The sequence below is a fragment of the Varanus komodoensis genome, unplaced genomic scaffold (genome assembly GCF_004798865.1).
Source record: "Varanus komodoensis strain SLA01 unplaced genomic scaffold, ASM479886v1 scaffold245, whole genome shotgun sequence".
NCBI classification, from domain to species: domain Eukaryota; kingdom Metazoa; phylum Chordata; class Lepidosauria; order Squamata; family Varanidae; genus Varanus; species Varanus komodoensis.
Genome location: NW_025335651.1, coordinates 88,039 through 114,729, shown reverse-complemented (window position 1 = coordinate 114,729; position 26,691 = coordinate 88,039). Strand labels below are relative to the sequence as shown.

Below are 26,691 nucleotides of genomic sequence, written 5' to 3'. Positions count from 1 at the left end.
CCAGACAGGCTTCTAGTGCTGCAGTATTAGTCTTTTAACTGTTAAACGGGAACAGAAAATCCATGTGCATTCACCTTACATAAAATTCCAAGAGATGGGTACATAATTCAAAGGAATATCTGTACCCTTGAATATTAAAGAATTTGCCATCACAAGATTTATTACCTCCTCCCAAAAGGAAGCATTGTGCATTGCCAAACCGTACCAACAACAAAATTGTTAGCTGCATTGCTCCTCCACCAAATGGCTGATATAATTAACTTATCAAAAAGATGTGGTATATTCAAAACATCACTTTTTGCTGAATTAAGTGTAGCCTTTGACTCACTGAAAAACAGGTAATAATGAAGCACTCCATTAGTTGGGCAAGATGGGGCACTCCAGTTCATTATTTGCAACCTTTTTATTTTCCCATCATTTTAAAAGTTAATAGTGTTTTAAGATTGGATTTTATTTATTGCAATGTTGATGTTGTATCTTATTTATTTTTTTTTGTATTACCACCTTGAGACATTGTGAAGGGCAGGATTTAAGATAGATAGATAGATAGATAGATAGATAGATAGATAGATCCATTCTTGGTTAAGCCTCTGTATATCTTCTTTATTCACTGATAATTCTTATAGACAAGAATTGTAAGCTGATGTAGCTTTTCAGCCTCACTCAGTACTTCTAATAACACAAACAGCTCTGAAGTTGTAAACGCAGCAGGCTCAAACCTGAATGTTTCACTTCCATATATTGCCATGCACCCATAGCTAGCAAGATGTATTTTGCACATTGACAAAAGAGGCAAAATTTTCTGTTAAGAGTATTAGGGCATGCATGTTACTCAAATCTGGGAAGCCTCATAATGTGATGAGTTTGCCTGGTGTGCCTGATCAATAATAAACCAGAAGAGACAGCTTTCCCAAAGGAGGCAGCTTTGTTCCGGGAATAAAGGGGACTCCACATGTGTAAACAAACCAAGGTTCTGTGCAGCACCCACCCAAGCAGTGCAGATTCTAGCTTTTACATTGCTGGTAAAATATGCCATTCTATTCTATTCTCCCTCTGCTCTGTCCATTGCTCAAGTGGCATATTCTTGCTTCAGTCTATTCTGACTCCAACTAGCTTCAGCTGCCCCATCCTCGCCTCTCTTGGATGGAGGCCACAGGAACAGTTGGAGCCCCAGCTCCCACCTTAGGAACACACTCCAGGTTCTGATCCCAGAATGGCTTCTCTCCATCCTCACAGCCCGCTTGAAAAGAGCAGTACCAGCAGCAGTCTGGGGCAGGAAGATCAACCTCAGAGCTAGTGGTTTGTAGGCCTGCCAGGGGAGTGAGGAGCCGAGGAAACTGCTAGCACAAGCATTGTCTGGCCACAGCCTCAGCCTCAGCCTCTGCTCCTCCTACCCTGAGGAAATTAGCTTGCCTGCAAGCCTCCAAGGTGAAGGGCAACCTCACTGGATAGCATTGTTATGGTAATTTTTCAGATACATCATTTACTGACAAATGTGTTGCTGGAAAAGGCGGGGAGCCGGAAGGCGCATGCAGGCTGTGATCATTCTTAACACAGCCCACATTGACACACACACACACCTTTATTCATTTATTTTCTTAATATCTTACCTTTTTTTCCTTTCAAGGAGCTCACTTATAAAGCCACAGCACACCCCCCCCTCACCCTGACCACCTGAAACTCACATTTCACTGACTTTGTCTAATCCAAATTCCAAAACTGTTTCCTTCAGCCCATGCCAAAAATTGGATAAAAGTGAAACCAGCTCTAGCGTCTTGGAGTAGACAGCAGGCATCCACCAGTAAATAGTCCACCACTGAATGTAAAACCATGTCACCTAATGATTAGGACTCCAATTAGCAGGTTTTCAACAATAATTCGTCTGCCATAAAAATTAAGGTTTCTAATTCAGGATATGGTGACTTTCCAAATACTCATGCAAAGCACAGGGGAAAGAAAAATCCTAAAACAGGTTTTAACTATATTAAAAGTGGTTTTGCTTTTCCTAATCTTAATCTGTATTTTATTTATTTATTTATTTGCATATATTTATAGGCTACCTATAATTGCCAAGGCCTTCCTAAGCAGCTGTATGATGCAGAGATTAGCAATGAAGGTCTGAATTATGCTTATATCTCTTCACTTAACTTTGACTTTTTGCAGATACTTCCAAGACGCTCACTATGTGCAAAATCTCACTCGGGATAATAGGGACAGCTTGTGTCATTCTGGGAGTAACTGTGATTGTGTTGGTCATCTTTGGTAAGTGTCTGAAAGGCTGTCATTTAAAACCACTGTTTTTAAAGCAGCATTTAACAAGGTAAACAAAATCAAATTTACAGAAAGACAAACCAATTTCACACAAAATCATACGATGCGTTGCTGTACAATGCCTTGCACCATATCTGAAAAATTGTGGAAAAACTATCCTGTTTTCCATAGTTGCTCCACCAAGTGTACGAAAAGCTGTAAACAAATATTACTCCCCTACTAAGATTTGTAGTTGTCTCTTGGCTACCAGTTTCCTTACTTGCTTTCAAGGACCAAAACTGAATTCACATTAGGTTGCAGATATGTTGATGGGAAGCCCGTGTTTGCTCCCTCAGACTTACTCTGCCTTATCTCCTTAAATCGGTGTGATTCATCAGGTACTGCTGGCAAAGTTTGAGTCATGCTATGATATATTGCAAATGGCTGATTTATATCCTACGTTCTTTTACTGCTTAAGTTTTGCAGGGCAGGTTTCAGAAATGTGAAACTACAAGAACTGTGAATGCGACTGTGAATCAAACAGAAAGTCTGGCCAGCTTGAAAAGGATAGAAGACAGCCTCTGTTCCAAACGTATTGCTGTTCACCTGTGTGATCCATTTGAAGGTAACTTCACACCTGTCCCTCTCCCCTACAGTACCTGAAGCATTGCCTATAGAATTGGAAAGCGCTTACCATTTATCAGATGGAATGGGTTGGCCTCCCTCAACCTAGGGCTCACCACATGTGTTGGACTACAGTTCCCACCAACTCTTCCATAACTATGGCTGTGGAGCCTAGTGGGCCATGTAGGCTCAGACGAATGGAGAAAGGTGGAATAGAGAGAGCCTGTGTGGTGTCTTCGGAAGAGCACTTGGGTGACCTGAGCTCAGCCATGGAGCCAACTGGGTGACTTGGGGCCAGTCACAGACTCTCAGCCCAACCTACCTCACAGGGTTTTTGTTGTGAGGATAAGATTGAAAGCAGGAGGAGGAGAATGATGTCAGCTGCTTTGAGTTTGTTGTAAGAAAAAAAATCTAATAAACATTTCTGATCTCTTTAAATGGGTATTAGACAAATTCAGAGGAATAAGGCTATCAGTGGCTACTAGCTGTGATGGTTCTATGCTACCTCCTGGATTAGAGGCTTCTGAGTACCAGTTTCTGGGAGTGACACTGGGAGAAGCCCAGTTTTGCACTTTCCATGGGCATCTGCTTGACTAGTGAAGGAAACAGGAAGCTGCACTAGATAGGTCTTGGAATGATGAAGCAGGGCTCTTGTTTATTATTATGTTACATTTATGCCCTACTTTTCTTCCTTTTGCAAGAAACTTAAGATGGTTTACAAAGTTCTTTTCATTTTATCCTCACTAGAAGAATCCTGTGAGGTAGGCAAGGCCAAGAGTTAGTAACTGGCCCAAACTCACCCAGTCAGCTTCATAGTTAAGTGGGGACTAGAACCCAGCTCTCCCGAGTCCCAGTCCAACTCTAACCACTGATTCTCATATTCTGTTAGTATACATTTCATTCTCTCAAGCTAGCTTTTCCTTGGTCTTAAGGCTACTCTGCACACTTTAACCCAGAGTCCTCTCCCACCGAGGTTAGCCAGAGAGCTCCCTGGTTCTCCAGGGCACTATGGGCAATGAAGTGAGTAGGGCATCAGCTAAGGAGATGTGGGTGGAAAACTCAGGATGAATCAGATCAAACGTGGGCTGGAGTTCCATGGCAATGAGGGTGGTGAAGGAATGACTCTTCTGCCACCATGCCTTCTGCTCAGAACCACCCACTGGAGCTTTTTGGGGTCATCGGAGGCCTTTTAAGCTCTGGTCCACAAGAAGGCAAGGTGGATCACTATGTAACCCACACAGACCAATTTTCATGCCACTTTGCAGGTAGATTGCTGAGTTAACAAACCAGGGTGAACAACTCACAATTCCCAACCCAACCACAAACCATGGATTCTCCTCATGGGTTGTTCAGGGTTAACAAGCCATGGCTTGTCAGCACAGTTGAGTTCAGACAGCATGGTAACCCATGTTTCAACAACAGTCTCCCCATGTCCTTGTAATAATTTCCTTTCCACCTGATGCAGCTTTTTAAAGAATGAAAAATGGTTCTTGGCCTTTAACACACATCGCCGCATGTAAAATATAAGTCGTCTCAAAGTGGCAGTTGAGATTCAAGCAAGAGAAGTGAGGGTGGTTTATGTGGTTAAGAAAACAGACAAGAGCACACTGAGCACAACTAGTATGAGAGAAAAGTGCAGGGAAACGCAGAGCAGAGGATGCTAAGCAGAGATTAGTTAATAATGATTTTATAACCGTTTTGTAAATCTCCCAAGTGACTCTGACAAGTCTGCCTGATATTAAGTGGCACTAGTTAAATGGCCATTACTGCTAGGTAAGTGGGTACAGGATTGCTTCCTGAATCAGCCCCCTCAAGAGTTCAGGAGCGGCTTTCCTGAGCAAGCATCTGACTTCAAAGATGAACAAGAACATAAGAAACGTCTTGCTGGGCCAAGGAGTATTTTGGGGATGCAGATCCTCAGGATCAGGGGGCAATGCTAGCCCTCCGGGGTCTCAGTGCTCCCCAAATGGTCGGACCCTTCTCCTGGGTCCATTCCCTTTCCTCCGACTGTTTTATTCATTTCCCAGCTTTTGTGCAGTTTCCCCCCATCCAAAAATGTTGAAATGCTTCTTTTAAGGCTTCGTTGCTGGCACTCAAATACAGCAGCACATTTAATTAACTATGCTGGCATTTGGGGTATTTCGCCCACCTGCCAGGTTTTGCCATCTTCCACCACTGGGATGTGACCCAAGTAGAATTTGTCTCTCGGGCGAAAAGCAGTTCCACATGTCTCACCTGTGCTGTCCAGCTTCTGTTCCCACCATGGCCAACCGTGTGCCCCAATGAGAAGCCCACACAAAGGTCACTGGGCCAATAGCATGCCCCTATTGTGTTCCTGAACAGCTGACATGCAAAGGCTTGGTGCCTCTGATACTGGAGATGACCAGTATCACTTCTAGGAGGCAATGGTAGCCTGATCACCCATGATTTTGCCCAATCCTCTTTCAAAATCATTATGAGCTCATGCAGCAATACATGCCGTAGTTCAACTATGCACTGTATGAAGAAGGACCTCTTTTTATCTGTCCTAAATCTCCCACCATTCAGCTTTAATGGATGGCCCCAATTTTTAGTATGAGAAAGGAAGAGAAATATCTTGATGCCCACTTTTTCCACACAGTGTATAATTTCACTATCACATCACTACCATGTACACACCCTAACTTGCCTTTTGCAAGTTAAAGAGCCCAAACATCGCAGTCCTTCTTCAAAGGGGAATTACTTGATCATTTTGGTTCTTTTCTGCACACTTTAGAGCTCTTTTGGAGGGACAGTGATCAAAACTGTACTCAGTTTTCCAAGCATGATCACAGAGTAGATCTGTATGGGGCAATATGATATTAGCAATTCATTTTTTAAAATCCCTTTGCAAATGATCCACAGCATGAAATAGTCACACAGTAGGCCAATGCTTTTATCTAGGTATCATCTATGCTCAGGTTTAAATGGGCTGATGAATATGGAGGGAAAGACTGTTCTAGGACAGCTTTGTCCAACAAAGCCAGCATGACTGGGTATGTTGGGAGTTATAGTCTAATATGTCTGTTGGGCATGAGTTGTCAAAGGTTGTTTTAGACAGATAAACATGGAGCAGAAGGCAAACATGGGAGGGAGGGAGAAAACAAGATCAGTTGCTAATGAGATAAGAAAATCAGGAAGAGAGAGAAAGAGAGAGGTGGCTTGACTTCTTCTAGCAGCCTTCATTTTCGTTAGAGTACAATGCAAGGAGCAAACGAATTAGCAAACCCAAGAGGTAAACCCCATTTTTTTTCTGTCTCTGTCTAGAAGGTGCTACATGTAAACTCTGTCCAACCAACTGGGCAGAACAAAAGGGAAAGTGCTACTGGTTTTCGAAAGATAAAAAGAACTGGATGCTGAGCTACAGAGACTGTTCCAGGAAGGTTGCTCAAATGCTAGTGTTCCAGGACAGGGAAGAGATGGTAAGATGAGCAATGTGGCTTGCAGATAAAAAGGCAGGGAGAGAAACAGAGGGTGGCAAAGACAAATTGCAGAAGGTAGATGCCCGTACCCTGGATGGGCTGGAGCCAAGCCATCCTCTCGGGCTACAGCCCATCCTCTCCGCTGCTCCATTCCATTCTGCCTCTTAGCACTATCCTGAAATAGCAACATGTCACTGTGGATTGCCTTGGAATAGAAGCATTGATATATTATAGTGGTGGAGAATACAGAAAGTTGTATAACTAGTATAAGAATACATAGGTTTTATCAAGTAATATAGACTCTGGAATGCCCTTCCACAGGAACTTTGATTGGCACAGACTTTTCTTTTCTTAGCCCAATTAAAATGCACTTATATATGTCCATCCTGCCGTCAAATGTCCCCTTGCTCCTGACCACATCATTCATGAACTGAGTACAGAGCCTTTTAAACATGTTCATCTGTATGTGCTTAGGAAACACTTGTGACCCAGAACCCAGATAATTTAGGATTCCTGATCACTGACACTTCTGCCAGCTGAACATGCTTTCTGAGCTCTCTTCAGACCTTTGTGCTCAAAGTGCAGACACTGAGACTCAATGCTTGAGCCTGAGTGGCAGCCAAGCAAGTGGGGGCTTATACACACAGCCGCAACCCCTGCAAATTTGGCCCTGCATGTGAGCAGGCTAATACCTGCATCAGGCTTCACTCTCATCTGGATTCCATGTCCATTTGTTTGCCCTCACCAAATTCTCATGCAATCCCACTGCCATTTGTGGGCAAGAGCGAAATGAAAAGCAGTCTGATGATGGCCTTCTCCACAGTTCTAGGTACTCAGTTCCAAGAACAGAACAAGGAAATTAAAAAGCAAAGGGAATCCTTGAAGCTCATAGGACAGTGCAACACATATTCTGATGTACACAGATGTGTTGAGCAGACTGAAAGTCATGGCAGCTAACAGTTTCAAAAGCCTATTAAGATTTAGAGTCACTCTCCCCCTGTTGAAATGAGCATTGACCGAGGCTGCCTAAGGCAATGTCAATTCTTGCTTCAAAATCTTGGCCTGAACCCTAAGCGGTGTGAAGTCAGGGAGGTATTACCACCCAAGAATCACTAGATGAAATGTCATTCAAAAGCACATTACGTGGAGTGAGAGTTACAGTCTTCCTACTGTTGTTGGCAGGAGTTCATTCACAGCATCCTTCAAGAGAAATATCCGGTTTGGATTGGAGTTAATATTACATCCCCAAGGAAGACCTGGACCTGGGTAGATGGTTCGGCATTAAATCAAACCTTGTAAGTTCCCATATGCATGGAGTAACCCATATGAGGGTTGTCTGTATCGGGACTGCCCTATTCCCATATCGGCAGTCCAGTGCCATATATGCAAATACCCCTGGATGGTTGAATACTGACATGTCAGGGGTTTGTGGCTGATGGATGAAGTGCCCCCGTTGTAATGCACTGTGGCTGAAGCAGTGTTGGATGGTACAATAGCATTGTTTATAGTGTTTTGATCTTTGATAGTCTCTTGTGCAAATAATGTATGTCCCAGTGATGAATCAAGAAACAAATGTACATGAACAGGGTCAGACCATGCTCTGCCTTTCAGGCTGCAATTCAGCTTCTCTAAGGAGGCAAAGGAATATCGCCAAGTTAATCAGCATTAGCTGTTGTCTTATGCATCATCCCAAATATTATTTAAAACTGAGCAAGAATTTCCAAGGTTGGAGTTCTAGAATAAAGACTTCCTGTGGCTATTGGAATGAGGCTACTAGAGACTTAATGACTTTTAGTGTAATATGTATGGAAATATTACATTTATTTATATATATTGCATTTGGTTACAAATATATACATATTGGGACTGCAGGTGGCGCAGTGGTTTAAACCGCTGTGCTGCTGGGCTGGTTGATCAAAAGGTCGCTGGTTCGAATCTGCACAACGGGGTGAGTTCCCGTTGCTCCGTTCCAGCTCCTGCCAACCTTGCAGTTCGAAAGCATGCAAATGCAAGTAGATAAAAAGGTACCACCGGTGGGCAGGTAACAGCATTCCGTGCACTTCGGTGTTTAGTCATGCCGGCCACATGACCACGGAGACTGTCTGCGGACAAATGCTGGCTCCCTCGTCTAGGAAATGGAGATGAGCACCGCCCCCTAGAGTCAGGCATGACTGGACTTAATGTCAAGGGGAAACCTTTACCTTTACCTTTATATACATATAGGTTGAGAAAAGCTTAATCCTCTATCTAGAGTTCTTTGCTGCCTACCATCAAAATCCTAATGAAAGTGCTAGCACATTCAGCTCCTTGGAGAGAGCAACTAACCGTGCCTTTCTGACTTGTCTCAGTCCTCTTATATGACACAAAAACCACAGAAACTTGAGCAAAAATTTCCTTGCGAGAAAGGAGACGTCCCGTTAAGGCAGTTGCTGGCCACAGAGTCCCAGTAGTCTACTAATTCATTCAAGAATGGATGAGCCCATGTAGATTTCAGACATTCACTCTCTCTCTTTACATCATGAACTTCAGAGTTCGAAGGGATCCCAAGAGGTCATCAAGGTTAGCCATCCCCACAATGTGTAACAATATATCCACCTTGAGAAGAGTTTCATTTTTGCTGTAAGCAATCTTGAGTATTTTATAGAAAGGCAGGGTGTGTTTTGCTAATAACTACAGCTCTCACCTTTGTTTCCACAGAATCTCACTACCTCTTCCAGGAAATGCAGCCAGCTGTGGCATCATTAAGGGTGACAAAGTCCGCTCTGAAATGTGCACTGCTGAATTCAGGTGGATTTGTGAAAAGGAAGCCATTTTGTTCTGAGGTTGTGACAGCAGCTAGGCACCAACCCCAGCATGCTAATAAAGGATCTTTTCTTGCCTCTCTGGAAGAATTAAACCACACAGGCTGCCTGGAGGAGACCCTTTCTGAGAAAGAAGCAGCACTGCTGTTAGCCATCTCTAGCCAAGATCCAGTGTTGTTAGTGGAATAGCATAAAAACGTAACAGGGGAGCCATATCCTTGCCATTTTCTGAATATGAACCCTTTCCTCTCTTCCCATCAAAACAATGGATAAATGATGGCAATTAGACAGAAGCTGATCAAGTAGGACACAATCCCGAGCTGTCTTCTCAGTGATCATAAGCTCCTGAACTCAGAGGCGTAGGCGCAACTGATGCAAGGCTGGAGGTGTGGCAGAGACAGTCTCTGTCCCGCAGTCCTGAGCTTTTCAACACCGGAGAGAAGTGGGGAAGGGGGTACATTGGGAATGGAAAGGAGGAGGCTGGAGAGGCCCGGGGCAGCTTGCATTCTGGCCTTTCAACCCCCTCCCCTCCTGGTCGCTCAAAAGGCCCCTTTCTCCAAGGTCAAGTTCCAAATTCAGACAGCAGCTGGCATGGTTCTTTTCCTGCCAGCCAAGAAGATGAGCAGAGCTTTCCTTCCTACAGCCCCTTAGATGCTTTCTAGATTTCCCTCCACGTGGCGGAAGAAAAAAGCGAAAGAGCCAGTGTGACGTGGTGGTTAAGAGCACAGGACTGAGACTGGGTGACTCTGGGCCAGTCACAGATTCTCAGGCCACCTTACCCCACAGGATGGTTGTGGGGATAAGATTGAAAGCAGCAGCAGGAGAATGATGTAAGCCACTTCATGTTCATGAGAAAAAAATGGGATATAAATCTAATAAATAAATCTAGCTTTGTATTGTTCCCCTTTTAGACAGTTCACGTACCTTTATATATGAATCCATCTTTTTACATAGCAAAGACAAAACAAATTTAAACCCACTTTAAACATTATTTCTGAATTGCTCCAGTCATGGCAAGGAAGAGGTAGTGGGGGAGGCACTAATTTTGCAGTAAGAGCTTGTAACTAGCACACCAAAATGACCACTGGTCATGGAAAACCAACCAAAGAGGCCATGGTGGAACACCAACAACTGAATGTACCAAAAGTATCATAGAATAGTAGAATTGGAAGGGGCCAAGAAGGCCATCAGGTCCAACCCCCTGCTGTTGCAGGACACCAAGTTACACCATCCCCCTCAGATGGCCGTCCTGTTTTGTTTCAGGGTTTTTTTTTTAATGTCTCTGGTGTGGGAGACCCCACCACCTCTTGAGGCAACTGGGTCCACTGTTGTATTGCTCTGACAGTGAGGAAGCTTTTCCTGATGTTCAGCCTTAATCTGGTTTGTTACAACTTGAACTGATTATTCCATGTCCTGCACTCTGGTATCAGCAAAAAGAGATTTTGACCTTCTTTGTGATAGCCTTTGAGGTACTCCCAGAGTGATACCATGTCCCTCCTCAGTCTTCCCTTCTCAAGGCTGAACATGCCCAGTTCTGTCAGTCTTTCCTCACAGGGCAGTGTTTCCAAACCCTGGAACATTTTTGTTGCCCTCCGCTGGAACCTTTCTATTTTTTCACAAGACTAGTATGTATGTATGCATGCAGCTAACAAACTGTCTCATGTAAAAAGCTTTGTAAAATCCATTCTGCATTTATGTTTGATGGAGGATTATTTGCAATTTTGTAAATTATAGTATGCAGGTTTTAACAGTCTTCTTCAACTTTGTCCATCGAGACACTTTGGACTATAATGCTCACAATTCCTGGACACTGGCCATGCTGGCTGGGACTGCAGTAGCTTCTTGTGTTGCTCAAGTCCCTTATACCAAGTTTAACTTATACCAAGTTAAACTCAATCTTGGCTCATCCAGGTCACCTTTGATTACACAGTGGGTTGAGGACTTAATGACACTTTCTTTCACACCATCAGGGATATTTTCACAGGTGATACTAAGAGACACTTCATATATTTATTTTATTTTATTTATTTAGAAAATTTCTATGCCTCCCCATTCGCCAGAACCTGGCTTCAAGAAATATGATCGGGTCTGCTGCATATCCAGTTTCGTTCTGTGTCACACCATGTTGAACTGGCTGCTTCATCGTTCAGATAGGCGCAAGGGCCATTTGCGCCAATTGGAAACCTGCAATGAAAACACACGCAGTGATCTCCTGTGCTGTTGTGATGTGCACTGCAGAGACCAAAGCCTCCTGATTTAGATGATGTTAAATCCCAGAGAACTCTGGGTTCCTTTCGACAATGTATTGGGGCATTGCACCTCTTCCTTTGCAATTCCTTTCCCATAGCACCGTGACAGGTGTTCAGTGGTATCTGTTGGAAAGAATTCCTTTCCCATAGCACCTGTCGACCTACGCCTTTGCTGATTTTCAGGGCTGAGTTAGTAGTTTGTTCTTTGTTATTTTATTTTACTTATTCTTTTAAGGGACTTAAAAGTCTGTAAAAGATTTTAAAGGGACTGTGTATCTCCCTGTGACTTTAAAATGATGGGTGATATATACATACTTTATATACATATTGATGCCACCAAGCTCCAAATTTATAGATCACCTTTCTCGGCCGTTTCTTGTAGAGGTTCCCTCTACGGTCATCAGATAATTCAGGGGAAATTTTCCTTCTGCAGATCTACCTTACCCAGGTATAGTCAACATTTTTATAGCTGGCATTTCCCCTTTAACACTCTTAAGTGCAACCAGTTTCTGAATGTCCAACTTCACCTGCGTGAACTCAGCTTTGGCAGTCCTGCTTGTATGCCTGCCAGCAGGATCAAATAATTTGGCAGGCAGGAGAGATAAAACTTTGATGATAGCCCTATGATTATGAAATTCCCTTCCAAATGAATTTCACTTGGCCCTCACAGTAAAGGATTTAAAAATGACCTGAAAACTTATTTATTCAAGGCTGCTTTTCCCAGGAAGTGTTTTTTGTGGAGCTAACTTCATGGCATTTTGAGCTGTTTATTTTTTGGAATCCTTATGGCATAATTTAGACCAAGGATGCTAAAGTGCCATCATACATCTAAGGTATCCTATACACATGTGTGGATGAATAGCTAGCTAGCTATTCATCTAGCTAGCTAGATGTTTCTTCTATATATTCATGGCCCTGAGAGCAGCCTATAAATACAGTAAGTACAAATGTATTTAACTTGCAACTAACTGCAAAATGGCAACAACTTCTCATGGTGACTTGTTTAATTAAAACTGGCTCCCTGAGAAACATCTTAAGGTGCAGAGCTGTGCACTTTTAGAAGCTAGCTGAGGAATGCTGTGAGTTGCAAACCGTTTTTCTCTCTTGACCTCTCTTGGCACAGGACCACACCATTAGCACATGTTCACTTCAAGATCTTCTGACTGCTGGGTCACTTGAAGAAATATCTTACCAATTGTTGAAGTCTGAACCATTCGTCCATTTCCAGGGCTGTTCATCTATCCTCCGGAGGCCAAACCAGTAGTCACTCGCACCTTTATGTTGTAGTAGGAAATCCTGTAATCATAAACATAATCATCACCACCACCACCATCATCTCCTTTGCACATGGTTCCAGCCTAAATGCTGAAACCATGACCATCATTTCATGGAATAACTAACTGTGGTGTCCCATCATCCACTATTTGGTAGTGGATCACTTGATTTGATTCTCTTTCAAAGGTGTGTGAGCCTTTCTGAGCCTGAGGACTGAATTCAACTTTGGAGTAGCTGTTGGGGGCTGCTTTCCATCACAGGTCAGGACTGAAGGGGGTGGAGCAAAACGTCAGCAGATTTTAGATCTTCCACTAATTTAGATTTTAGATCTTCCACTAATTGAGCCATTCCAAACCTCTACAGAATGGGGTGGGAACTGCACAAAAGCCAGGAAACCACAAAATGATTAGTGGCTTGGAAAAAGAAGTCTTGAGAGCTCTGGAGAACTCAATTGGAGCCTCAGATGGGTCATACTGGGAGTCCAGCCCTGGAGCCTCCGCTCCCTGCCTTAGTGGAGTCATGGCCCCCAGCTTAAAGGGAACTTCCAAAACAAAGCCCTGTACAGCAGTCTCACAGAAACTGTGTTGGTCCAGTGTGAATCTACAGAATCAGAAATTTTAGTTGCTGTCTGAATTTGGGGTAAGAGAAGGATGGGAAGGCCACAACATTTGCACAAGATGGAATTGATATAAACAGGCCCCTGGCTGCCACCACAAATTGGCATTTCAGGGAGCAAAAAGACAAAGGAGCAAAAAGACAAAGATCTGACAAACCAGAGAATAACTCTGCCACACTGAATTACAAAGAAAGAGAAAAAGCTCAATAGCATCAGCATCGGTTTTACTGGGCATCATAATATAGTGGGGTCCTGAACTTCTTTCAGCCCAAGGGCAAAAGTCCATTTCAAAAGAGGGTGGGGGGGGTATAAAAAGGGCAGGGTGAAAATGCTGGCATTTTTTAGCTTAGGGGCAAGCCTATGCCCCCTGAACAACATCTGAGGGATCACAGGATCTTTCAGATTCCTAGATGCAAGGCTGAAGACGGTGCTTCAACCTAGGAACTGGGAATTGGAGCACCAGCTGCTATCATGGAAGAAACCCTGCTGGCTGCTTTAGGTCAGGAAAGGCCTTGGCGAGGGATAAAATAAGGTATTCCAGTGGATGGGGAAGGGAGAAGATGGGAACAACCAGGATACAAGTTGCCTTGAAGTTTTTTCAGCTTCCTTCTCTTCCAAAAGCTCATATGTTTACTCCTGACCAACAAGGCCAGGGAGTGAACATAGAAACAGAGCGAGTCAGAAGGGGCCTCCTGGGCCATCTAGTCTGAACCTTGGCTCCAGCCAGCTCTGCTCATGACATGCCTACCAAGTGCATGTCCAGAGGTAGAAATGGCCTCCATAGCTACTCCCAGTCTGCACTGAATGACCAGAAGCCACAGCTTGGGGGCTTACGGGCATCACAACAGGACAGCAGCCAGTATCTAATCTCTGTGCAAAGCATTTCAATTTTTTAGAATGAGAAAAATCTCATTGATCTTGTATAATAGGACGGCAAACAAAAGCTTTTAATAGATAATAAATAAAAATAAAAATGTGTGCACAAGCTTGTTTGGGAAGGAGATGGAGCCATCTGGGCCCTGGGAATTCCAGGGGTCTATACTAGGATCCTAAATGGACCAGATTTCATTTGCAGGACTGTTCAGCACCCATGCGCCATGGTCTTGCCCAGTGACCACTACATGCCATTCACACTCTGCTGCTCAAAGGGCACTCTCACCTTCTCCTTTTGAGTGTCTATTACAGCCAGGGAAGCACCATGGAAAGAACAGTTGCTTTGGGCAGTGTCCCAGGTCCCTTCATCATCAGAAAAAAAGTAGCACCTTCTGTTATACCCAACCCAGTCTTGTAGGCATAACGGAGTAACTGATGGGCATGAAGGTAACAAGAATTTACCCAGTAGCACACCTACAACAAAGAAAGTTAAAACAGCTATAAGTGTCCCTCAGTTGATGAAGTCTTACTTGCCTAACCGCACAGTCCTTGAAGGACTCTGTTTGCAGCTGGATGCTTCTTCTGGACTTAGTGCTATTTGCAGATGCTCTGGTGTTGTTGGTGGCCAAGAGCGCCGTTTACTGGGTTAGGCTGCTGCCCCAGTTGTTACCTTATCTAGGGAGGAGGGGCCTAAATTTGGTTACACATGCATTAGTCTGGAGTTGCCGATGAAGATAGCTTGGAAATGCCAACTGGGATAGAATGTGGCTGCTTGGATGTTGTGGGGAAGGAGGGTGGCAGTCGGAACATGCAGCCGTTGCATTGCTTCTGGGCCAATTCAAATAGGTGATGAACTTTAAAGCCCTGAACATTTTGGGGCTTGGTTATGTGAAGTATCATTGTTACCTATATCATCCTGCCATACTCGCAAGGCATGGCCCTTCAGGTGCCCTATGTATTAACCTGTCTGCCATAATTTTTAGGTCAGGGGACAAAAAGACAAAGCCTTTTCAGTACTGGTCCTTATGTTAATGGATTTCCTTTCCAAAAACTGATATGGCCCCTGCAGTGCAGACATTCAAATGGGCCATAAAAGCATGCCTATTTCATGTTGTATTTTCTTGAGGTTTTTGGTGCTGAGGTTTTACAGGGCACTGAACTGAGCTTATCCTGTTTTAGTGCAACTCTATATGTGATTTTTAAGCTGCTATTTTACAAGCTAAGTGCAAAATTCTTTTGCGCGTGTGTGTGTGCAGGAAATGCACCCTGTGCTGTTGACCTTCCTGGATGGCACAATTCACAAGACGGAGGTACTATTGGTAGATCCATCAACTACATGGGCAGGCAGAGCCCATCAATGGTAATCCATACTCTGGTAACCTCCCGCTTGGACTATTGCATTGTGCTCTCTCTGGGGCTACCCTTGAAATGATCCAGATACTTCAACTGGTACAGAATAGAGCAGCCAGGCTGGTAACTGGGACTGGCAGACAGTGCTAGTCCTTTACCATCTTCATTGGTTACTGAATGAAGTTTGGGCCTGATTTAAGGTGTTAATGTTGATGTATAAAACCCTAAATATTTTAGGGCCTGGATATCTGAAGAAATGTCTCCTTCCATATATACCTGCCCAGACCTTAAGATCATCTGCCACAATCCTTCTCTGGGAGCCCTCTTTGAAAGAGGCTAGAAGAGTGGCTGCAAGGGGAAGGGCCTTTTCAGTGGTAGCACCCTGACTGCAGAATCCATTTCCTGTGCCTGCAGCCGACTGTTTATTCATTTTGGTGCCAGGCCAAAACTTTTCTATTTGCCCAGCAAGGAGCTCATCTGGAAAGCTGTCTAGCATAGCATAGCATAGCATAGCACAGATTTAATCCGAACTGCAGCAAGGGGATACTTAACACCCCACTTCTCGTGGTTGTAAATCTACCTGGGGCCATCCTGCAGCAGCTATTTGGATTTTACAAACTGTAGTCCGTGTGTCCAGTTTGACTCGGAATGCCAATGCTAACTGCAGCCCACTGCTCTGGGAGCCACAGCTAGGGATGAGGTGATGGCAGAGGAAAGTGAGAGAGAAGTGGCCAGAAGGCTGACTGGGCCACCAGGTGGAGGTTCAGTGAGGACTGAAAATAGAGCTACATGTTCAGAAGCCAAAAATGTATTAACCACATCCTTGATTGCCCCAAAATTTATTTTTATATATATTTTCAGGAGAGAACTGGCAGGTAGGGTGGAGGTTCAAATACTCCCATCTCCCTCTCCCTCCAACTCCTACTTCTCAGCAGCCACTTTTCATCCTTACTTAGGCCGAGAGGGGGGCCAGTTTTGCACAATACATTAAACCATTGTGGGTAACTAGTCACAACAGGCTGTCAAGGCATGTGAACCTAGACCATTTCCCACTGGGTGCCTTGTTTTTGGCCAACAAGCAAGCCTGACAACCCACGGCTTATTCTTGGGGTTGCTGGACCCACGGCGAGGGGTCACATATTTGAACCCACTGGATCAACCCCATTCTGGATCCAGGGACGCAGTGAGCAACCCACACAGTAGAAGTGACAAAGCCTTGCCGCTCGTGGCAAGCGCTCCTGCGCCTCTCCCAGGGCCAGCGACTCCACTGCTGGTCAACCAGCACTTGCAGTGACAATTCCTGAAAGGATGATCTTTTTTGGGAGGTGGGAGCGGGGGAAGCAGATGCAAGTGGAATTGTGTTTAGGATTGGTTTTGATTATTCAAAGGTACCCAACTGTGTACTTATGCCTGTCTGATATAAGAAGTCTTGTCTGGTCCATGTCCTGGTAAGTGTCAGTGGTCAAAGACCAGTAGGTAACATCCATGACTGAAAACAAAATCACGAGCTAAACTGTGCACATATCCGTGACCCGTATTTTTTTAAGGGGAATGAGCCATTAGTGATCGTTGTTCCAAGGTGCCAGGGAGGCATCAGTAGAGGGGCCGCCATGGCACATTACCTGGGGGTGGGGGGCATGGGGCTTCAGGGGGAATCAGTGGGGAAAAGGTGGTGTTGATCAGAGCATGGGACCAGTGAGGGGGAGACAAGATGGATTCTGTTACATGGACCTCTGGGAGGATTGGGAAGGAAGGAAGAGGACAGCTTCCCAATCATCTGATGGATGCCCCATACATTGTTCTGTGAACAACCCACACCTGTGTAACCTATTCACAGGGTGAGATGTCATGTTAAGTAAGCAAGCCCTGGAGGCCAACCCAGCTGGGCAGGGGGAATCAACATGCAGAATGGAATCGTGGGGGGCACGACGGGGGGGGGGGGGGGGATCACCTAAACTACAACTCACCCATCGCTCAGTTCCTGTGCTAATACAACTCCTTGTCTATAGATTTGTCTTACCTCCACAAATACAGATTCAGAAACATGACTTTCCCTAAGTAGCATGTTTTCCTTCTGGAGATGGTGGGGGGCGGGGGGAACGGAAATCATTTATGCTTGGAAGTTACTAAGTAGCAAGATGGCATAAGGATGCTGCTGAAAACTTACCAATGACAATACCAATGAGGAAAAATAGTTCTTTTGGACAGTGTATCTTCAATGTTGCTTTAAGTTCATCAACTAAAAGAAGTAAAAACACATGTTTATTGCAGGTTTCCACAATTGTGCTATACAAATACCATTTATCTATCTATCAAATGTCTACCCCACTCACCAGCCAAGATGACTAAATATATTTTACCCAAGGCCTATTTGTACACTTTACCAAAAATGAATAGAATGAGAGCCCTATTTTGTATCAAACAAGAAATACATGCAGTATAAAGCTAAATTCTGGTTTCTGTGTACATTATGCAAAAAAAAAAAAAAAGAACTTTACATTATCCATTCTGCTTTTTCTAGATTCTGGAAGGCTCCATATGTTTTGCAGACCCTGAAGACCCACCTGCTGGCCAACAGGATTTCTCCTCAGTGCCTTCTGTTTGTTTCTGGGGTTGACCAGGGGAACGTGAAATGGCTGAGCCTACAACCAGAGCACAAGGGGTTAACAAGCTGTGTGGAAGAAGGATTGCAACTGCCAGGTGGTTGGCATAAGAATGGCTGGAGAGCCCGGCCTGGCCTGGGAATGCAGAAGGGAGAGATATGGTACATTATCTTCAAGGACAGGAAAACTGGCACCCCTTAGAGCTGGACAGGAGATTGGGACCGTAAGGGGCAAATGATTCTCACCTGGGTCACCTTGGATCAGGCGATGTCACACCCTGAGTTGTTAGACCTGGGAAATCTGGATAGAAGCAGGGACTGATGATGGGGTGTGTACCTCTTCAAGAGGTCACCCTTTTGCTGCAGGAAGCTCTGGTATAGTATCTGTGTGTGCAGCTAGTAGAGGAAAGCTTTGTTATTATCATGTCCAAGGAGGTCAACCAGGCCAGGGGCTCTGAGAGCTGTGAATGGTGATATGGTATGTTGTTGTTGCTCTCCAATTCCCCCTTCCCTTCCCTCCTTTCTTTTGTGTGTCTGCTTCTACCTTAAGGGTTTTAGTTTCCCCATTCCCTATTTCTTTAGTGTTTTATTAAAATCCCTTTTACAAAAGGTGGTCTCTTGCCTCCTAACACAGAGCTGTGATGCCTCGCACTGGTGCTAGCAATGTCCACCTCCAGCGACCTGTAGTCTTCCACATAGGAGTCATAGGTCAGATACTCTCCTATGAATGCACCTGGCCTGCTCAATAAATAAAAACCCCTGGGAGTGTGCCTTGAGGGGACACAGCCAAGCAGGCCCTTCCCACTCACCTGCAACCCAACTAAGGAACTTCACAGGTTGCAGGGGAGTGATTCTGCCCCTCAGCCCTGCACACAGAAGCATCCCCCCAGCCCAGCACAGAGTCCCGTGCAAAGCAGCCATTCTTTCCCTCCTGCTAAGCTGTAGCATGCATGACCGAACAGCGGGGAAGGAGGAGAGGCACAGCAGGGAAGGACGTGGGGAAGGGAGGGCTGCCTTGTGCGGGATGCACAGCACATGGTGGCCTTACCTCCTCATTGCTCAGACATGGCACATCTTAGTTAAGCTGCGCCAGAGCAGTGGAGTTCCCGCTGTGCTTGATCATGAATCAGGCAGTGTCCAGCTTAAAGTATCTTCCTGCCATCCTGGGTGTCTCTAAGCAACACATATGAGGGGCCAGGAAGCTGCCTTGGCCACATTTCAAGCCTTTACTGGCAAGGAGAGCGGAAAAGCTTCAGTCCATCCAAAGGACAAGCAAGTCAGTAGTCCCCTGAAATTTGTGGGGGTTACGTTCCTGAATTGTGAAAAACCGCAAATTTGGTGCCAGCGTTGAGCGCTGGCCGCCAAAGCGGTGCAGGCCAGGGAGCGCATGCGCGTGGCAAGGCAGGGACAGGGGTGGGCACATGCAGAGATCATTTTCTCTGAGTGAGTCCAAACTTGGAGGAAACTATCTCCTTGCGAGTAAGCTGCTGTACGGCAAGGCACTGGCTTACTTGCAAGGAGATCGGCTTGGACTCACTGGGAAAAAAATCCCATGAAAGACTGAAGCCACGAACGCTGAAGCACGACTTCACGGGGGTATACTGTAATAGAATTATGTTCTAATAGAATAGAGAGCCAGTGTGGTGTAGTAGTTAAGAGCATGGGACTGGGACTCAGAGGATCTGGGTTCTAGTCCCCACTCAGCCATGGAGCCAACTGGGTGACTTTGGGCCAGTCACAGACTCTCAGCCCAACCCACCTCACAGGGTTGCTGTTGTGGGGATAAGATGGAGGAGGAGAGATGATGTAAGCTGCCTTGAGCCCTTTGTAGGAAAAAGTTAGGATATAAATCGCAATATAAATAAATAAATAAATAAATAAATAAAGTTTGTTCTCCCTCCCCATTCCGACTCTTTCCACAGGGAAGCAAGAAGGAGAATTTGGCAGGAAAGGAACTTACCCTTCAGATAACTTTTTCATCCTTTGAGGAGGCAGCAGAAGGCAAACAAAAATTACAGAATTCTAATTGTGCAATTCAATAGTGAGAAGGGGAAAAAAGCAAAAGCAGAAATGGCAAAAGTTGACCAAAGATATGGGCCAACCTCCAATCCTATCACACGCAAACTAGGAAGAATGTCCCATTGAACTCAGCAGGAATTTACTCACAAGTGACCATAATATCAAGAAAATTGTAAGCTAAATATGTTCAACTAACAATATACTAATCAATAGCTCATGAGAATGAACAAACTGAGTTGCCTTTAGTTTCAGTATCTAATAAAGTGATTTCAGAATTGAGGTGCCTTTAGTTTCAGTATCTAATAAAGTGATTTCAGAATTGAGGTATCACAAAAAGTCATGTGAGTATAAAAGCTCCATGCAAGTAAATTTCTTCCATCTGAAAATAGCCCTCTTCCTATTCAGCTCTGTTCCCACAGGTAGCAGGTTAAGATTTCATATTTTCTAGCAAATTTATCAAAACTTTAGTATGGTTTGGTGAAACTGCTTCAAATAAGTTGATCAAGTCATTAGAAGTGCAAGATTTATTCAACTGACCTCCTTTGGGTGTATTTTCTTTCACTGCCTCATATGCATCAAATTTCCAGAAACCTGTATTTATCAGAGGATTTGATCGGTAACTGCTGTCGGCATCCCTGTGCTGAGTTCTGCCAATGGGCAAAGCTGATTTCTTGGGCTGAAGACAAAACTCCCTTTCAAACAAGTTCAGCATGAGACCAGAGCAACTTGGCTTCCCATAGTTTTCTTCCACATGTTTGAAAAGAGGGAAATTTCTGTTGCCCTCTCATCACAAGGTTTTTGCAGGTTTTTAAAGCTATACAAAACCCTGCTTATTGGAAGGTCTCATTTTTTTTAGGCTTCAGAAGTTTATACTAAACACAAGGACAGCAATGCTACTCATTCGCAGTCTCCCTCCTCATGTGTTGCAAGTTTTAGAATGTTTGCAAATTCCTCTTCCAAAGAAATTCAACTCTCTGAAAAAGATGTTGTGTGCTAGGCTCAATCTCAGCACTTTCGCTCATTAGAAAAGTTGGCTTACCCACTGGTTCATCAACACTGAGTCTCACTTGTTCCAAATTAGTCTGTCCATCTTTAGTGAATGTTGTGCTTGTGCCAGGGTGAGTCATTCTTCTTCCTCTTATTACTTTCATATTGTAAAGAAAAAAGTATATGGTCAATGTTGTATGGAAAATGAACAGTGTACACCACTATGTTTGAGGGCCAGTGTGGTATAGTGGTTAAGAGCATGGGACTGGGACTCAGAGGATCTGGGTTCTAGTGCCTGCTCAGCCATGGAGCCATGACTATTTGCTACTTATCAAACATGCTTATGCTGTAGGAATGCACAGATTTGGGGTTGGACCCAGACTTAGCCATGCTTAGAATAAATCCACTGAGAGGAATGGGAATTGACTTAAGCCCAATTTATTTAATTGGCTACTATAAATGTGACTAAATTTGGATCCAGTCCAGAATATTTACGACTTTATTGTTTATTAATTGAACAGTTTCCCTTCCCCCTCTGGATTATTAAGCAGTCTTCCTGTTCAATGAGTTTAGTATTCCTTGGTGCTTGTTTTTATAAGCTGATTTTCTTTTAGTATATTGTGGGACTCCATTTGAAGGGAAAGTTGGGATGCACAGGAACATCAAATGGCATCTGAGCCAGACCTTGGGTCCATCTAGCCCAGTGTTGTTGGTTCTGACTGGCAGCTGCAGTCCAAGCTTTTAAGCAGGATTCCCTCCTGGCCCTATCTGGAGGTGCTACTCATAAGTGGTGTTACGGGAGTGACCACTTGAGCCTCAAATCCCCTGGACACCATCTGCCCCATGATCCAACTGCCCCTGAAATAATGGTATAGGGGCCTCAAGGATCTCATTGCATCTGATCCCCCTTAGTTGACTATTTCCCACATTTGCTTCCTCTCCTGCTGCCCACCCCACGGGTCTACTTAATGTTTGTGCTTTTTATTTTGAGGTCCTGTTCAGAACAGGGACTGATTTCTGCATCAGCAGCCAATAAAAAGTGGGGGATAAAATATAAGAACTGAAGCATTACCCACCAGAACAAAACATGACTGCTTTCAGCTGGAGACACCAGTGCTAGGTGATTCGAAGAAAAGGCATGGTTGAGCCAATCACAAAATTGCTGTAGTGGTCAACGCCATGCTTGGAGAACATTGAAGAGAACCTATAATGAAAGGAAACTGTCAAATACTTCTTGCAAAATAGGTCCATTGCCTGTTTTTTGAACAAATAGGAAATGCTGCTCACAGGCACACTGAAAAAACAATTCACAAATCTTCGGCAAGGAAAGTCACCTAGGCCTTTTCAGTTAACACAGCTCTGGCCAATCAATGAATATTGAAACAGGCAGAACCAAGGGTGCTTTTAGTTATACGGTAGCAGAAAGCAAGTATTCTGCTTACTGTTGCCTCAGGAACAGTTGTTGCCATTATGTGCTGCCACATCATTTCTAACTTATGGTGACGCTGTGAAGGAAAGCCCTCCAAGAAGTCCTATCCATAACAGCCTTACCCAGCTCTTGTAAATTCAAGGCTGTAGCTTCCTATATGGGGTCCATCCATCTCATATTTGGTCTTCCTTTTCTTCTTCTGCCTTCAACTCTCCCTCGTATAATTGTTTTCTGCAGTGACTCCCACTTTCCCATAATTTACCTAAAGTATGACAGCCTCAGTTTTGTCATCTTTGGTCCAGGGAAAATTCTGGCTTGATTTGATCTGGGACCTGCTTGTTTATCTTTCTGTCAGTCTAGCTGGGCAGCAGTTAGGAAGAAAACCAACAGCTTTTATATCCAAGAGGGACTAACTCAAGTTGCATATTTGTGTGCAATAATGTGAGTGTAACACTTATGTCAAAGACTTATTTGATTTATATCCAGGCTTTTTTCATGCACTGACTTTAGTAGCTTACACTATTCTTCTCAGTCTTATCCCCACAACAGCGACCCTGTGAGCTATTTATTTATTTATTTATTTATTTAGAGGACTTCTATGCTACCCCATTCACCGAAGCCTCGGGGCGGCTCACAATCTTAAATAAATAACATAATATAAAACAATATAATTTAGCAGCATAACAGTAACATTTAAGTCACCCTGGCCAAATAATAAAATAAATAAATAATATTAACAATTAAAATAACGTTTGAATAAAAAGTCTTTGCCTGGCAATGAAAAACAAAAAATGACGGCACCAGGCGGATCTCTCTGGGGTGTGCATTTCATAGATTGAGCGCCACCACAGAGAAAGCCCTCTTCCGAGTACTTACCCTCCTAATTTCCTTCACGGAGGGTTCCCGGAGAAGGGCCTCTCCCACTGACCTCAAGGGGTGGGCGGGCTTATATGGACGTAAGCGCTCCTTCAGGTAACCAGGACCCAAGCTGTTAAGGGCTTTATAGGTCATAACCAACACCTTGAATTGGGCCCGGATTTCAATGGGAAGCCAGTGAAGCTGACGGAGGACTGGAGTCATGTGAACATAATGCCCAGTCCCCGTCAGCAGCCTGGCAGCTCTGAACCAATTGAAGTATCCAGACTGTCTTCAAGGGCAGCCCCACGTAGAGCGTGTTACAGAAGTCAAGTCGGGAAGTCACCAACATGTGTGTCACTGTCACCAGGCGGTCATTCTCCAGGTAGGGGCGCAGCTGATGGATCAGCCGAAGCTGAAAGAAAGAGCTCCTCGCCACCGCTGTCACCTGAGCTTCCAGTGAAAGCTATGTTGGACTTTGGGGCCAAAGTCACCCAGGTGGTTCCATGGCTGACCCAGGACTAGAAACTAATTTGTTGGAATCTCAGTCCCATGCGCTTAACCACTGCCCCACTTAGATCAGGGCAGGGAATGAACTCCTTCCAAGTCCTGCCATTTTAAATGTCATAAATTAGCAAGGGAGCTTCAGCCATGGACGGTATTGAAATATAATAATTTCTTGGAAGAAAGGAGAGTTGGCCATACAGAATGGAAAAAGGAAGAGCAGGATTAGGGTGGGGAGGGGACATATTACTCCTGAAACAAAGCGAAAGCGAGTATTTAAGCATTCTGTACCAAAGGACCTTATCTCATTACAAAATTATATTCCTATATTTTTAAGGAATAAGCATTTAAAAATTATCCTGCCATAGCCAAGCAACTTCCACCATTTAAGGGCATTCAATCGTCACGTGACCGCCTTGTAGCGCGCCGCCCCCATCCGTGCTTACTGCGAAAGTTGCGCGATCCAAAGCTTATGAGCGACGGCTCTGAGTCCCCTTCCCTGCGCGGGTCTCCCGCGGAGCCGCGCCAATGTTTGCATGATGAGAGCTGCTGCCGCGTAGCGATCCTGGCCGATCCGCTTTAGCTCACCTGCTGCTACCCACCCCAGTGGCTGGAAAACTCTAAGCGTGCACGATGCAAAGCTCGGGCCCAAATGGACCTGCCAAAGCCTTCCGTGATCGGGGCTTTCCTGACTGCCAAGAGACGCAAGGCTGGGGGAGGAGTAAAGTTGTTTCACCCGCTTTCCACGGTGTCTGTCAAAATAAGGCCCTCGAGTCGGGCGGGGGACTTCTAAAAAATCTCATTTGTGCTCAGGGCAGAAATGGGGGGGGACGCTCAAGGGCGACCTAAGTTGCAATGTACACGTTAAAACTGCAATGTAACAGTTAAAGCCCAAAATCAACCCTAGCACCAATGCAAGGATTTCAGAGAACGGAAAGGGGCGAACCCATGCATGTTTACGCAGAAAAATGGCCAATAAAGTCGGCTGGAGACGCGCTCGTTTCCGTTTCCCACCCAGACTTCCGGACGACGGAGAAGCAGGAGGACCGGTGCGAGCTGGAGAAAACGCGGCGGATGCCAGCGCACCGTGGCTGCGTGAGGGGCGCTTGTCGCATGCTTGGAAGGCGCCATCGCGGGGGATGAAGATGATAGACTACGATGGGCTTGCACAGCCTTCGCTTGAAAGGGGGAGGCTCGCCAGCGGCTGTGCTTGAAGGGGAGCCCCGTCGGCGTAGTATGGCGCAGCCGTTTCACTCAGCCTCCCTTCCGCCCACTGTTAGTAGCAAGCGAGAGAAGACGCGCGGCCCCGTTCCTAGCGGCTTGAAAGGAATAAGGAGAAAGCCCCGTTCAATTACCTGAGAAGCCTGGGCTGGCCTTTTCTTCTCTCTCCGCAGAAAACCTGAACCCTCCAGCTGCAATGAAGAAACAGCAAAACGCGCCCCATTCAGCCGGTTAAATCTGCTTCCAGGATGCCCCTCCCCTGACAGGATGTGCGCATGCCCATGTACGGGCATCGATGAATAACAGTGGTACCTCGTCGCGAACAAAACTTTAAGAAAAATTTTTACTCCGGTCGCGAACTCCGCATGGGGTGACGATCGCGCCCATCTATGGCCGTGATCCTGGTCGCGCTCGTGCAGGGAACATGGGCTCGATCGCGGTTGTGCTGGGGTGGAGGGAGATGGCCGCGATCTTTGTTGTCACTTTGCTTCAAATTTTTGTGATTTAAAAAAAATAGTTACAGAACGGATTAACCTTATTTACACTGAACCTTATGGGGAAATTTGACTTGGCTCACGACCAATTTGGGGTCGCAACCAGGGTCGTGGAATGGATTACGTTTGTGAGCCAAGGTACCAGTGTATTACAAATTGCTACGAAAGCAACTCGTGCTTATTGAAGGAGTCGGCTTGTAGCGTGCAAATCAACTGGGCCTCTCCTTCTAAGCTGATGGAATCAGAGCTGACTTTTCACTCCTCCTCCGGATCCCGCATTCGGTGCGTGTCATAACACCAATTCTGGCCCACTTGCATTGCCTTCCAAGCCCAATTCAGGGTGCTGGTTTTGACTAACAAAGCCCTACACTGCTTGAGGCCACGATACCTGATCACTCTCCCAACCTTTTTCTATCCGGACATTGCGATCAAGTTCTGCGACCTACCCCTGCCTGCCACCTGCGAGGAAGGCTCAGTTGGTGGCAATAAAAAGAAAGACCTTTTCAGTGCTGGCCTCCCATTTATGGAACAGACCACTCCACTGAGGTTCACCTGCTGCCAACCTTTCCATCTTTTTGGTGCCAGGTAAAGATCATCCTCTGCTGCAGAGCATTCAGTTAGCTCCTTGGCCCTGCTAGGTGCTAACAGCTCTGAATATTTTTCTTCTTTTAATTTTTAACATGTTTAATATGTAGTTTGCCACAGGATATGTAGGGTAAATGATTTTTGTACAATGTATCCTTTACTGGGTTTTTTAAAAAATGTGCTTTGTGAACCACTGGGAAAGCTTGGGCTGTTGGGTGGTAGAGAAATGAAAAATAAATGAATGAATGGAGATTGCATGCTTCAGGGCAGAGTCTGTGTTTCTGCTCTATGAGCTATTCTGGGAGCCCTTGGGCTACATATGGTTGGGATGCACGGTTCTGTCAGTTCCAAGCGCTTCATAGGATGCTGACTGGGGATTGGATTGTACATGCATGTGCACACACGTGCCACACAAAAATGCACACACGCACACATTCCAGTGAGTGGGGGCGCAGAATTCAACACTGATGGGAGTCTCAGGGTACCTTTGAGGGGCTGCTACAAAAGTCTTGGGGTG

At 45.0% G+C, this 26,691-nt stretch overlaps 2 protein-coding genes across 3 annotated transcripts in view; one reads left to right on the top strand and one right to left on the bottom strand.

Annotated features, from left to right (window-relative positions):
• The window catches only part of LOC123024647 (killer cell lectin-like receptor subfamily F member 1), a 14,762-nt gene extending 5,627 nt beyond the window's left edge, over nucleotides 1-9,135 (top strand). The window contains exons 2-6 of the mRNA XM_044432644.1: nucleotides 2,164-2,262; nucleotides 2,729-2,875; nucleotides 6,160-6,314; nucleotides 7,497-7,609; nucleotides 9,012-9,135. Coding sequence (XP_044288579.1) covers nucleotides 2,164-2,262; nucleotides 2,729-2,875; nucleotides 6,160-6,314; nucleotides 7,497-7,609; nucleotides 9,012-9,135 — 638 coding nt within the window. The remainder of the gene's footprint in view (nucleotides 1-2,163; nucleotides 2,263-2,728; nucleotides 2,876-6,159; nucleotides 6,315-7,496; nucleotides 7,610-9,011) is intronic.
• A 1,985-nt stretch (nucleotides 9,136-11,120) lies between these two features.
• On the bottom strand, nucleotides 11,121-25,340 carry LOC123024648 (C-type lectin domain family 2 member B-like). Of its 2 annotated transcripts, XM_044432645.1 has the most exons (8): nucleotides 25,230-25,340; nucleotides 22,163-22,290; nucleotides 21,139-21,243; nucleotides 18,043-18,120; nucleotides 17,646-17,717; nucleotides 14,415-14,602; nucleotides 12,557-12,660; nucleotides 11,121-11,299 (listed from the first exon to the last, which is right to left on the bottom strand). In XM_044432645.1, exons 2-8 carry the CDS (start codon nucleotides 22,173-22,175, stop codon nucleotides 11,185-11,187), a joined length of 675 nt encoding a protein of 224 aa, XP_044288580.1. In that variant the 5' UTR covers nucleotides 22,176-22,290; nucleotides 25,230-25,340; the 3' UTR covers nucleotides 11,121-11,184. The 2 variants fall into 2 exon arrangements, with proteins under 2 accessions (XP_044288580.1, XP_044288581.1); XM_044432646.1 differs by lacking the exon at nucleotides 18,043-18,120.
• Nucleotides 25,341-26,691: the final 1,351 nt, after the last annotated feature.

What these genes read in the sequence shown, in the direction of transcription:
- LOC123024648 (XM_044432645.1), bottom strand. An exon ending in GAAATCCTGTTGGCCAGCAG is followed by an intron (nt 17,718 to 18,042) that starts GTGGGTCTTCAG and finishes TACTTCTTTTAG; the next exon opens with TTGATGAACTTAAAGCAACA. An exon ending in GGTTCAGACTTCAACAATTG is followed by an intron (nt 11,300 to 12,556) that starts GTAAGATATTTC and finishes TTTTCATTGCAG; the next exon opens with GTTTCCAATTGGCGCAAATG.